The sequence below is a fragment of the Urocitellus parryii genome, chromosome 5 (genome assembly GCF_045843805.1).
Source record: "Urocitellus parryii isolate mUroPar1 chromosome 5, mUroPar1.hap1, whole genome shotgun sequence".
Lineage (NCBI taxonomy): Eukaryota > Metazoa > Chordata > Mammalia > Rodentia > Sciuridae > Urocitellus > Urocitellus parryii.
This window is the reverse complement of record NC_135535.1, coordinates 197,399,859-197,413,105: the sequence shown is the minus strand read 5'-3', so window position 1 is coordinate 197,413,105 and position 13,247 is coordinate 197,399,859. Positions and strand designations below refer to the sequence as shown.

The window sequence follows — 13,247 nt, the reverse complement described above, 5'->3', positions numbered from 1 at the left end:
AAGGGTAGCCACCAATGCTCTTAGCAGGAGAGCTGCTTCACCGTGTCTGGCTTAGATTTGAACAAAGTATTAAGTCACCTTGGGAGAGGTTTCTTACATAATAACAGGCAGAACTTCTCAATAAGCAGATTTCAATGCAGTGTCAACATTAGCAGTGGTATGGCCACCACAGGGAAAGTAGATTCCAAATTAGACTATTCTATCTAGAGGGGATTGAATTCATCAATACTTTTCATATATCCAACATGTTTTTTTTTTTCAGATTGTTAAACTTTTATTTTTTTTTTATTTTTTATTTTTTTCATATGTAAAGTAGATGTTTTAATTTTTTTTTTATTGGTCGTTCATAACATTACATAGTTCTTAATACATCAAAGAAAGCACTCCAAAGTTATAATTTTCTTTACATGGGGGAAAATTAAGACATTACAAATATGTGGGTTGAAAACTCGGGTATAAAGTGGTTAAAATATATGCCCTGATATACTATTAAATTTATTAATTTGGTCAAAATTAATCATGCTGTATATACTGTCTTTAAAATTGTTAATAAGCCTACTTGACTATAATGACCAAATAAATCTGTATTATACTTTGTTTCTAAAGCAAATTACAGGACGACTCTGATATTTATAGCATAGAAATAACTATAAAAGTTATTTTAATGAGAAACATCTAATATAAAAAAATAACAGAAAACTTATGTACTGAGTTTATTGTGGTTTAGTAAACCATCCTAACTTCTTTATGGCAATTTAATTACAACTGCTGGAATTTTTGATCTACTATGTCATTCTATAATCTTCCAACTGGATGTTTTTAAGATCCACAATTATCTATGACTATTTGAACACATGGAATCAAAGAGACTACATGGACTTTCAGCAACTTGTGATAATAGCTTTGCAAGAAAAAAAAATTCCATTGCTATACAAGAGCCCAAGTTATATTTTCAGTTTGAATTTAAATCAGTGTGCATTAAATAGTGGTGTGGGAAAGGAACCTTAGGGGCATCTGCAATTCCAAATTCGAGTATTTGCTCTACTGACTGTTTAACTTTAATGAAGGTCTTAAGCTCTCTGAGCCTCAGTTTCTTCAAAAGTAAGGGAAAAAAGGAAACCAGCTTTGCTTATAAGATTGACCTAAGGTGCAAATGGTTGAGACAGAAAATAAATTTTGAAAACTCAGCATTTTAAACTTGATTTAAATATTTTAATTGTCTGCATGACCTGGGAAGAACAAAGTCAAGCTTCTTACCTTGGCATATACAATCTCATAATTAGAATGCTTTTTCAGGGCATGCTATGTACACTTAAACACTAATCTTCTAGAACATATCCCAAAGGACATCTATATTTTCAAAAATTTGGAATGTGGATAAATTAAATATCATGAGTTAAAAGGTAACAGAGCATTCAGTGTATTTACAATATGCCTAAAAGTTTCATTTCCTAATGTAGCAATAGTAATTGGAAACACTCATTTTGAATATCTGGAAAGATTCCAAACACTCAATACATATGAAATCAATATATGAGGCTAAAAAGTGGGAAAAAAAGAATCCATGATTTATACTTTCATCTCACTCTTTTATTTTTTCTTGTAAAAACTAATACATGTAATTATAGAAAGGATAATACAGATATTCAAAAAGAATTCCACATACATACTATCTATGAAGATACAACTATTAAGAAATTAGTGAACAGATCCTTTTCTTAGATTTTAATAAAAAATTAGATTGCTATATATATATATATATATATATATATATATATACACTATTCTATAACATATAATGAATCAATTAAAAATCCTTAATTGTTGGATTAAATCATTAAAAGTAGTTTCTAGTTTTTAAGTATTGAAAATAGTAGAGTAAAAATAAATGTCTAGAATATTATAACTAAAAAAAACACACAATGAGTAATCTATCCTGGTGAAAACTGTGAATGATGCTTACAGACTCATAGAAGGTTATATAAAGCTGACAATTCCTTAACACACATTGCCCTGCCCTTCCAATGAAGAAAAAAGGAAACAGGAATGGGGGATGAATATTTTCAACATTTAGCCTTTCAACCTGACTGCCTATGAATAACTTATTTTTATGATGTAATTTTAGGGTCACATCAGATCTAAAAAGCTCAGACAATCTAAGTCATTTAAGGGCACTAGGTGCTTTTACCTAAGTTTCTTATAGCATCTTTTATTTATTTAAGAAAAACACATGCTGTGCTATCTGAGTGGATGTGCTGGCAGAGACTGGTGCTATTATCCATTACAACGACCAACAGACAACTAGAGCATCAGAAGCTCTAGGACTATTATGGTGCCAGTAAAAGAAATAAAATTACTACCATCTTGCTATCTTGACCTTACAAACATAAAGTCACTGGATAGATCTTGTAAATGAGAACACCATACTCATAATAAACCTCAATTTTGGTCCAGACTCTGACCATTTCCCATGGCTCTGCTGTTACCCTGGTCTTGCCACCATCATCTCTGGCCTGGATTCCTGCAGAAGTCTCCTAAGGAGTTTCGCTTCTTCTCTTGTTGCCCATGCTGGTAGAAACTCCAGGATGATTTCCAATCCCTGGCTTGTATATGCCAAAATGTCTGGATTTCTTCAAATAAGGGCTTTCCCTGGCCTCCTACAGAGTATGCCTCAACTAGTGACCACAGGGATGTGGGATATAAGTACCCTACACCAGCATTCCCTGGTGTCAGGGAGTTTGAGCTGTGTTTGACCTTGGCTCTCGGGGTTCGCCATGGGTAAAGCTCTAGTCATCCACAGTGGAACAGGCTCCTTCCATTTCCCCTTTCTTGCTTTCCTTCCTTACCAGCATATTTTTCAAACCATAGTGAGAAAATTGTCCTTATCTCACTTCGTACTTATCAGGGAACTAGTTGAAAATATCCCTCATTAAACTATTGTTAGTCCAGAAAGCAAGTGATTTTTAAAAAGCAAAGTCAGATTATCTCCTTCTCTCAAGACCCCCCAAAGTGGCTCTCTTCTCTTGGAATTGAACACCAACATCAGTGGTCTATGAGGCCTGACATCATCTGCCTACACCTGCCCTTCCCTTGGCCTTGCTGATCCCTGGGTTTGCCAGCCATGCCCACTTTTGGGCCTCTGCTCTAGCAGGTCTCTTAGTCTGCAACTTTCTTTCCCAAGACTTGCTGGTTTCTCACTGAGTCTATGCAAAGTGACCCTGCCCCCCTCCCATTTGACACAGTCCACTCTCCCCAACCCTTCAAACCATGTCCAATTGCTAACATTAAATAATTTCCTTTCTCTGGCTAGAATGTGAGCTCCAACTGGACAGGGTTCTCTGCTGTGTTCCCTGACATTTCTCAAGTGCCCATACAGTGCCTGATGCATGGGAAGCATTCCATAAAAGCCTACTGAGCAACAGCTATAAATTCTCATGTTATTGCTTGGGAGAAAAGTGACAAAATATATACTATGGGTCATGTGGCTGTTAAAAAAGTAATTTTTTTTAAAGTAAGTTTAAAATCAAATGAATTATATTTGTGGATAAACTCACATTCTAAATGCATTAATGAATAGTATAATAATACATTTTGTCACTATAATAATATAGGAAAATACAACAATCCAGATTTACCAATAGAAAATTTAGAGTGATTATTCATTCATATTCATAGTATAATTATTTTTATTTTACTCACAAAGAATTTTGCACCTTAAAGGTCTTGTAAAGATTCAATACTTCTCATGCACTAAAAACATATAATTACCTTACAAAACATTTTTAGGAACACATCCACTTCAGAGAATAGGACATTCTAGTGTGTAATGGTGCACAATCACCCAAAGATGTATAAAAGGTAATTCATTTCTTATTCCTTAAATTTCCCCTCTGCCTGTACAGAATGAAACTCAAGAGCTGCACATGAGAGTCAAATCTAATTTAAAGAAATACTTCCCTTAATTTACCACATCATGAGTAGTCAATAAATGTTTACATAACAGAAACAGCCATTGCTTTATGTTGAGTTTAAACATTGAATTTTAAAAAGTCTAGCAGAAAACATTAAAATTGCTTTAATTTTTAGATTTAAACAAAACTTATGATTTCAGAATAGTCCTATGCTAGCTACACATGCATGTAAATCCAGTAACTTGGGGGGCTGAGGGAGGAGGACTGCAAATTTGAGGCCAGCCTCAACAACTCAGTAAGACCTTGTATCAAAATTAAAGAAATAAATAAATGAAATAAAAGGATTGCAGATATAGCTCAGGGGTGAATGCCCCTGGGTTCAAACCCCAGCACAAAATAATAATAATAACAACAACAACAACAACAATAGGCCCAGGCTTCAGAATCTACTATGTGAGAAAATCAACACTAAGTTATTATACTAAGCATCATGCTAAGTTATAAATATACAAAAGAGATTTGGGACAGGTTTCATTGTTCTGTAATAATGGAAAACAAATATCACATATATGTGGATATGTATGGATTTGTATGTATGTGTATGTAGATCAGCTAAATAACTTCTACGTAGTAATTATTACAAAATGCTTAGCAATATAATTTTAAACATTCTAATTCTATCTCTATTATTTTCTAAAAGATGTCAAAGGAAGGAATTAGCAGTTAGCTGCTGAGATTTACTTTGATGTTTAATTTTAATAGGAAGAAGTAAACAACCAATTTAAACTCTAAAAATATCTACTGAACAAAAAATGTTTTCAACTTGAATTTATTAGAGAATTTCTTAGTTGTCAATTAACTTGAGATCATTGGATATATATCGCCATAGGGAATTTAAAATATCAGAAATCATAATTATTTGCCAAGATGAAGGAAATCTAATATTAAATTTAGGATTTTGAGAATGGAGCCCAAAGGTACTTAATTAACAAAATTACCCCCTTAATAAAGTGAATGTTTGAAGTGATGTACATATCCAACACTATCTCTGTCAAAATACTAGCAGTTTTCTTGACAGAAATTAAAAAATAGATCCCAATATTTACATGAAATTTCAAGGGACCAGAAGAGTTAAACAATCTTTAAAAAGAACAGCATGGATAGCTGGTATTTTCCAGTTCTAAAACTTATAATGAAGACATGGTAGTCAAGACAGTGTGGCACTGTTGTAAAGATAGACATGTAGATCAACAGAATAGTTCAGAAACAAACTCACATATTTATGGTTAAATGATTTTGAACAAGGGAACCTGAGACCATTCAACAGAGAGTCTTTTCAACAAGTAATGCAAAGATGTCATGTGTCCTAGTAATTCACCTTTAGGTTATAAACCCCCAAAGAAATTTAAACATGTGTCCACACAAACAATTTTCCGCAGATGTTCATGGTAGTACTGCTCAGAATATCCAAAAAGTGTAAACAACACAAATGTCCATCAACTAACTGATGTAGTGGAAACAAAAGGTGAGGCTTGCATGATGGAATGCCATTTTGCAACAAGATAATGAAGTGCTGACATACGCCGCAATGCGTCATTTCGCATTGTGCTATGCAAAAGAGCTAATTACCAAAGACCACATATTATATGACTCTATTTGTATAAAATGTCCAAAATAGGATAAACGATGAAGACAGGAAACATATTAGAGCTTGCCCAGGGCTGCCAGGGCAGAGATGGGAGGGCTAAAGAAAGCCTGGTGGATGCTAATGGGCATGGGATTTCTTTTACGGGTGATGAAATATTCTAAAGTTGATTTTGGTGATGGTCACACAACTCTGAATATACTAAAATTAAATTACATGGCTTAAGTGGGGGAACTATGTTACATGAATTTTATTTCAATAAACCTTTTTATAAATGATGTACATTAATAACTAGAACTTTACTCACAGATTAAAAAAAAGCTTAGCTAAATGAGAATCTACATGTAATTATGTTTTTTCTTTTTTCCTTTGACATCTTGAAATTATGTTTCTGAATAGAAGGGGTACAAAAGGAATACAGGCATGCCAGTTATTCAGAGAACTGAGTATTAATAAAATTAAGAAAAATATCAAGAATTCCAACATTTATGTAATGCTGTAAGGTACAGAAAGCACTGGCACCAATGGCCTTTTAGTCAACGAAACAGCAAACCAGAAAGTTGCTTGTCCCTCCCCTCACTGACTTTGAACAAGGAGATCAAATAAGAGAGATAAATTTCACAAAATCTTCAGGAGAAACTTAGGAAAAAAAATACAAGGAAATGGTAGCCTGCCTTAGGAAAGGGACAGAGTCACATTGTCCATGATGGACTGATACCTGCTCCACCTGCTGTGCAGCACGGAAGCAGAACCAGCCAGGTGCCAGCCCAAGGCTACGGAGTATCCATGTTAACTCCAGAGGTCAGCTTGGGTGAGAATCTCACAGCCATGAAGGCAGAGGGCTGGACCACTCCTAAGCCTTCACTTCTGCCCACCTCAACTGGGGGCTTGGTGATTACATCAGTGTATGTGTACACTGTCTAATACTTAGGAAAAAATCAAATATTTATTTTGATCCATTGAAGCTAAATTTAAGTATTACTAAGAGAAATTCCAGAAATAAGATGGAAACTGTTTATAAAGGACACTCAAGTTGACATTAAACTGTTTTTAAATTTTTAAAGAAGGAAACTTTAAACTGAGTTTTACATACCATTAAATTGTTTGTATTTGTGTGTGTGTGTGTATACTCACACACATGTATACACATTTGATCTTGCAAGAAGAATGCCACATTAAAAAAAAAATCTCTAGGAGGGTTATACTAGTGAAAAATGAAAGAAATGAATGAGCAAACAGCTAGAAATAAAAATAATAAAACATTCATTGTTATTAAAATATTCCATAATAAAGAAGGAAGTACATCCAAAACATTAAGATCAAAATTTTCAGGTAGTGTCAACATCTGGAAGGAGAAACAAGGAGCTGAGAGCATTCTAAGCATTAATCTTGTTTGAGACTGGCAGTGGAGGAATGTGTTTGTAAGGTTTAGACTTGCTAAGGAAAAGTAACCACTATGATGGATCTTGCTAAGTAAGGGGTACTATGAGAAACAAAAATATGATATGAAATACTTGGTTTGGTAGACAAAAGTCAATTTATCCAACAGAAGCTGGGAAGAGAATCACAAGGAGGCATGCTAATAACACGCACGTGCACACACACACACACATTGGATAGCTGAAATAAGTATTGTTCTTGGTAAACAGTAACTTCTGTCAATGTGTACACCAAACAGAGATTCACAGAGTAAAGGGGGAAATATAAACCAATCGTCTCCTCTACCAGAGAGAAGTGCAAAACAGAAGGACACAGAGAAGGAAGGACTGCCAGCAAATAGAAACTGAACAAAGGTGGGGTCGATACTTCTAACTCCACAAAGTAAAATTTAAGGTTAAAAAGTCACGGTGATAAAGAAGAAAGAAAAGTTTGGAAAAACTGAACAAGAAGATATAATGAACATATGTGCACTTGATAGCAGTTTCTCAAACCCCTCCAGGGAGCAACTGAGACACAGGCAGGACCTGTGTGAGCTTCCTGGTTCTGATAACTCCTCCTGCTCTGGCTTATGTCTGCACTACTGACATTCCTTTCCCCTTTGTTCCTTGGCTTCAGCAATATTTGAGAATGTTTTAAACAGATGAACAAATGAGAATTTGGATACAAATAGTCCAGGTTTTCTATTTGCTAAGGGTTTTGAACTAACATTTGAACCAAGGGGCCAAGATGAAATGACAGCACTCGCTGTAACTTTCATCTAATCACTGTATCTCTTTTCCAATTTCTCCCCAAGCAATGGAAGAGACACACATAAATTTCCTAGTGTTCAAAGCTTCCACGGCAACCTGTGATCTAGAGTAGTAAAAAGTCAAGAACACAAAAGCCAGACACAGCACACATTTTATTGCCTCCCCGAACAGGCCTTTTGGATAGTATCCATGACGCGTAACAGTTTCATTTTTTCAGAATCACCAAAAATGTTACAGAATCAATTATATTTGTACCTAGATTTGGGGAGGAGTTTAATTTTATATACCTTGCTTTCCTTAAATAAAAGCAAAATCTTAAAAATATCAACATATAATTATTCAAATGAGAGCATTTAAAAAAGGGAATAAAATATTTCAATATGAGAGTGCTTTAATTTTTCTACTTAAATATTGTGATACAAAGAAAATAAAAATAAAATAATAAGCACAAAATTGAATTGGTGTGCTTCAAAAGCACACCAATAATTTAATCATTAACCACAATCTGTGAGCTTTTACTATTTGGGGTTTTGTTCTCAGAAACCATTTCATGCATTGTTTGGGGGTTTTGACACCACATTTACCTATGTATGATGATTTGTTTCACTGTACTCTATTTCTGCACAGCCATTCTTCACACACAAGAAAAAAATTATACTTCTCAAAATTTAAAAATAAAACTATAGTGCTACTCATGTCCTTCCATTTTTTATGGTAAACTTTGCTAATAAAGGTAGAGATGAATTGTTAACTAGGGGCCAGTGGATGTACCAAGGACTAAGTGTCTGTGCTTTGTTTCTCCCATCATAACTATATCTTAAATTCCTTCAACTCCTACCTGTCAGGGAAAGGCTGCCAGGTGAGCAGTCTGTCAGTCTTGCCTAGGCTAATAGATTCTCCAGTGGCTTTTGTTACAGTTCATGTCATACCATTAAAACTGTGTGCCTTGAAAATGGCATAACATATGTAGCTGAATCTTGTCAACTCTAGATAATCAGACTCTGTGTGGCTTCACAAGCAGATGCAGATTAGAGAAACAATATAAATATGTAAATCACTGTGGTCCCCTTTCGGCACCACTGTTCCTACCTCTAATGGCCCTCGCAGAAAGTCTGTTTGTTCGGCTCCTACTTCCAGTGCTACATCAACAGAAGCAAAGGGACGGCTGGCCATCTGCTGTCGTTCTCGAAGCAGTTGCTGGAGGGGGTTAAAAATGATCTGTTTAAAATAGGCTTGAAAGCACATTAAACTCAACAATATCTGGTTTCATTTTTGAACAAATGGCACTGAAAATTTAGGAACCATTTCATATACACATCCATATCAAGAGAGATAAAGATGAAAATTACCTTCTCCCCATGGCCTGGGTTATATTTCCATAGGGACATTAAATGTATAGAGCCTACAAATAACTTTTCCCCTGACCTCCATCCTACAAGCTTAATAAAATGTTCTCAAAAGCACTTTGAAAACCTTGGGTGAGACGTGCTAGTTAAATAATAATAAAAAAATGCTATTACAATGACAGCTTATGCCAAATTTTCCCACTCAAAATAACCTATGCTTTTGTCTTAGCTGAAAGAAAATAACAGTACAAATGTCTAAGAAATGATAATGAAAAGTTGTCAAAATGCATGAATAGAGATTAAAGGAACATATACCCTACAAGACTAAGTATTGTAAGATGTCAAGATCCCCTGTCAATTTCTATGGAACTGGTAGGAATCATCATTGTTGGTATTTATAACTTTATTCAAAGCTTCCAAGTTCATTATTTTAAATTAGAAATGATTAGTAAATTGTAGAAGTTTTGTGCCTGTGCTTCTAAAGCACCCTCGATATTTTTTCTTTCTCCTTGTACTTATTGTGGGATTTGCCCAAGTTAAAATCAATAAACCTTAAAGTCCCAACCAACTACCAAGATAATTCATATTTCTGCCTCTCCTTGTAATTATAAAATTCATTAAGTCATGATAAGAAAAAATTGATGGCCAGTACTAGATATTGCAAATCTTGCCCCTCTCATTCAATACAGCTAATAAAATTATTATTAAATATTAAAGGAAGATGAGTGATGCAATTAAATATTCTTTCAAATGAGAAGAGAATCATATCATTGGAAGAAGGCACAATCCTTGAACACAATGAATGGCTTTATTATTTATACAGACTTTTAAAGATTCACTGGCTTTAACTTAAAACGTTAACTACTGGGCTCTGCATGCAAATGGATGCAGCCCTCTGATGCATCATTCATAAGATTCCCTGTGGAAGACAAGGGACACAAGGCAACACCCAGTGGCAGTTTATTATTTACATATTTAACACTTGTGACATAGTGGTGATGGTATTCATGAAATGAGGATCTGAAATATAATCTCAGGCTTTGCTTAACCACTATTTAAAAGAGATATCCACATAATAATATAGGATAACAGTAATGCAATCATTAATAGCTTAACTTACTAAATTATACTTTTCCTAGAAGTAATAAATCCATACTAAAAACTTATTCAAAGTAGATAGTAAATGTGATTTAATTATCAAATTATTCCTTTAATATAAATTAAAAATTATTTTATTAAAAATGTAGTTGTTAGCAAATAGAATCTGATCTGCACCTCTCAATAGGAGTGGCTAATGGATCTGAAGAGAAAGACTATGCAAAATATCAACACCATGCTGAGTGATACTAAAAGTGGAAGACACTGTGCTCTTGGTCTTTGGTAGAAATATACACACAGACCAACATGCACACGTACCCCCCACCACACACACAAATACACAATCGACCTTTCCCAGAGTAATAAACAATTAGCTCGGAGAAAACTGCAAATCATAGTTTGTGTTCACAGTTTTCTAATTTTTATATTAACACATTTTTTCTTTTTTTTTAAGAGAGAGAGAGAGAGATAAAGAGAGAATTTTAATATTTATTTTTCAGTTTTTGGCAGACACAACATCTTTGTTTGTTTGTGGTGCTGAGGATCGAACCAGGGCCAGATGCATGCCAGGTGAGCATGCTACCGCTTTAGCCACATCCCCAACCCTATATTACCACATTTTTCCATTTGTATAGGTTCTCCTTAACTTGTACAGGGCATCTCACATGATTAAGTGATTTTTTTAACAAATGAGAAGTTTCTGATTCCTCATCTTGTCTTTTCTATACACATGAAAGTGAAAGGTCTGGAGTACACAATCAATACACACTACCAAAACTCACAATGTAAATTGATAAACATTCCAAATTCACTAACTTTAGATATTCCCTGGAATATCATATATTATTATAAACCCTAATCCTCACAATAAAGAAAAAACAGTGATTAATACTTCTGTTTAATTTTTGAAATTTTATTTGTAGAATGCCAAACTATTTTTAAAGATTCCAGTTTGTCCTCTGAGCTTTGAGTTTCTATCACATTTTAAGAATTGAGTGCTTGCTACAGTACTTTCTGCATAGACAATGTTTGTTTTTGCCCAGACTTTAACATGGTAGTTTGTATAATATAACATGATGAATGATGATGATAATAACAATAGTAATAATTAGGGCATAAAGAGAGGGTATCAGTAAAGATAGAAACAGAGAATAAGACATACAAATTTCATCTGGGCCACTTAGCAGATTAGTTTGGGGACTCTTGCTGACATAGCTGACTTTCTGACTTTGGGAATTAAGGCAACTGTTGTTCCTGCGAAATGGATGAAGAGTGAATTGCATTCTCCTGAAACACTCTTGCTTTGCTGTGGTGACCCAAAAATAATAAAGTGGAAGAAATTACAATTATCTTTGCTACCAATTTCTGGCTCTAGTCCTGTCCTTAACACCTGTCCTCCTTCTATCCAATTAATACCTGGATGTATTACTTCCTGCATTTTGCAGAACAAAAGGAAATGTCAACAACATGCTTACAATTTAAATTTGTCAAACAGCATAAACACCAACAGGTGAGTGACACAGACTCTGGATCTGAAGAGCCTGCCTTTGAAGACCAGTTTCTCCACTTCTTAGTGGAGCACAGCCCAAAGATTCAGACCTCTGGAAGCCTCACTTCTCCCCGTCTGTAAAGTGGGGTTCACCATAGTACCTACACCTACACCTGTACCACAGAGGACCTGCTTTGAATCCCAGTATCTCTACTCACTCACTATTGGACCATAACCAAATTACTCAGGCTTTTCAAACACTCATTCCTTCCCTCTATGAAAGGGGAACAACTAGCATCTTCAGGTCCTAAGGTTAGAACTAATGAAGCTATGAACTTGGACCCCTCAGCACAGAGGTGGGCGCTCTGTGAGCACACAATGACTCTTCACAATCATGCTGTTGAATTTCAAGCATTAGTTTTGTCTTTGAAGATGACACTCTAATTACCACAAGCCCATTTTCTTTAGCACTGGTGACACATTTTGCTTTACGAGTCTCCCTTTTACCAAATGTTGCAAATTTATGAGACAGTTGGAAAATGTCATTATTGTTGTAAAATGAATTTATATTTGGAACTTCTTGGTGTGCCATTTGTGATGAAAAATGATTAAAAACACAATCTGAAAATTAGGAGAAAACATATAGTACTTTAAGAAATTTTGCAAATTAATTTACTTTATGTGATTGTTTTTTTTAAATGAAGTCTAAAAATGTACATCTGTAAGAAGCCAAATAGCACATGTATCTGTTTGTAACTATTCTTCTACTGCCAATTATGCAGCAGAACTCTAAAACCAAGAGAACAAGTTGATCATAATACAATAGATTATAATCATGCTGTCATAAACATTGATGTGAGGAAAATTTAAAAATTAAAGAGATGATCTTAGTATCATATTAGTTGTCCAAAATAACTATTACTATTCAAAATCTCTTACAGACCACACATGGAATTAAAAGTAATGTGAAAATCCACTTAAACTTGACAACTAGGTGTAATAATTGCTCCCGTCAAATTTATACATGAATACAGATAATTCTTCCTCTTCCTACCTTTACTTCAAATCCTGTATTATTTCCCAAGTTCACATTAGACACATTCCAACTATGACAAGGCACATAGTCTCTAATAAACTGTGGGACAATGACCTTCCAAATGCACATGCACAAAACACACTTGTTCCTGCCCTAGGCTCCTCTCATCTCTGTGGGGAGAGGTTCCCACACATCCTCCTCCTTCACCTCTAGATACCCTTCTGTTTCACCTCTGCTACCAGTATTCACTATATTAGCATGATGCTGCTTCTTTGTATCTCTATTCTTTTCTAGAATCTTCTTTGAGGTCAAAAGTTATTTTTGGCTATTTCTTAACCCCCAAGCACTTAGTGGATATTCAATAGGAATGAACTATGAACATGTGAATAATTTAAAGCATAAAATTTTGCATCATATAAAAATGGGTAAAGGCAAGTTTTAAAATTGATTTTAATTATGATTAAATTTAAAAACTAGGATGCATCCTTTGATATTATGGACTTTATGACTTATATTCCAAAGTAGGTTGGCAT

General features: G+C 34.6%; 1 protein-coding gene across 1 annotated transcript in view; it reads right to left on the bottom strand.

Annotated features, from left to right (window-relative positions):
• Positions 1-13,247, bottom strand: part of Atrnl1 (attractin like 1) — a 694,860-nt gene that overhangs the window by 190,375 nt on the left and 491,238 nt on the right. Inside the window, exon 27 of the mRNA XM_026389193.2 lies at positions 8,835-8,942. Within this exon, the coding sequence (XP_026244978.2) occupies positions 8,835-8,942 (108 nt within the window). The remainder of the gene's footprint in view (positions 1-8,834; positions 8,943-13,247) is intronic.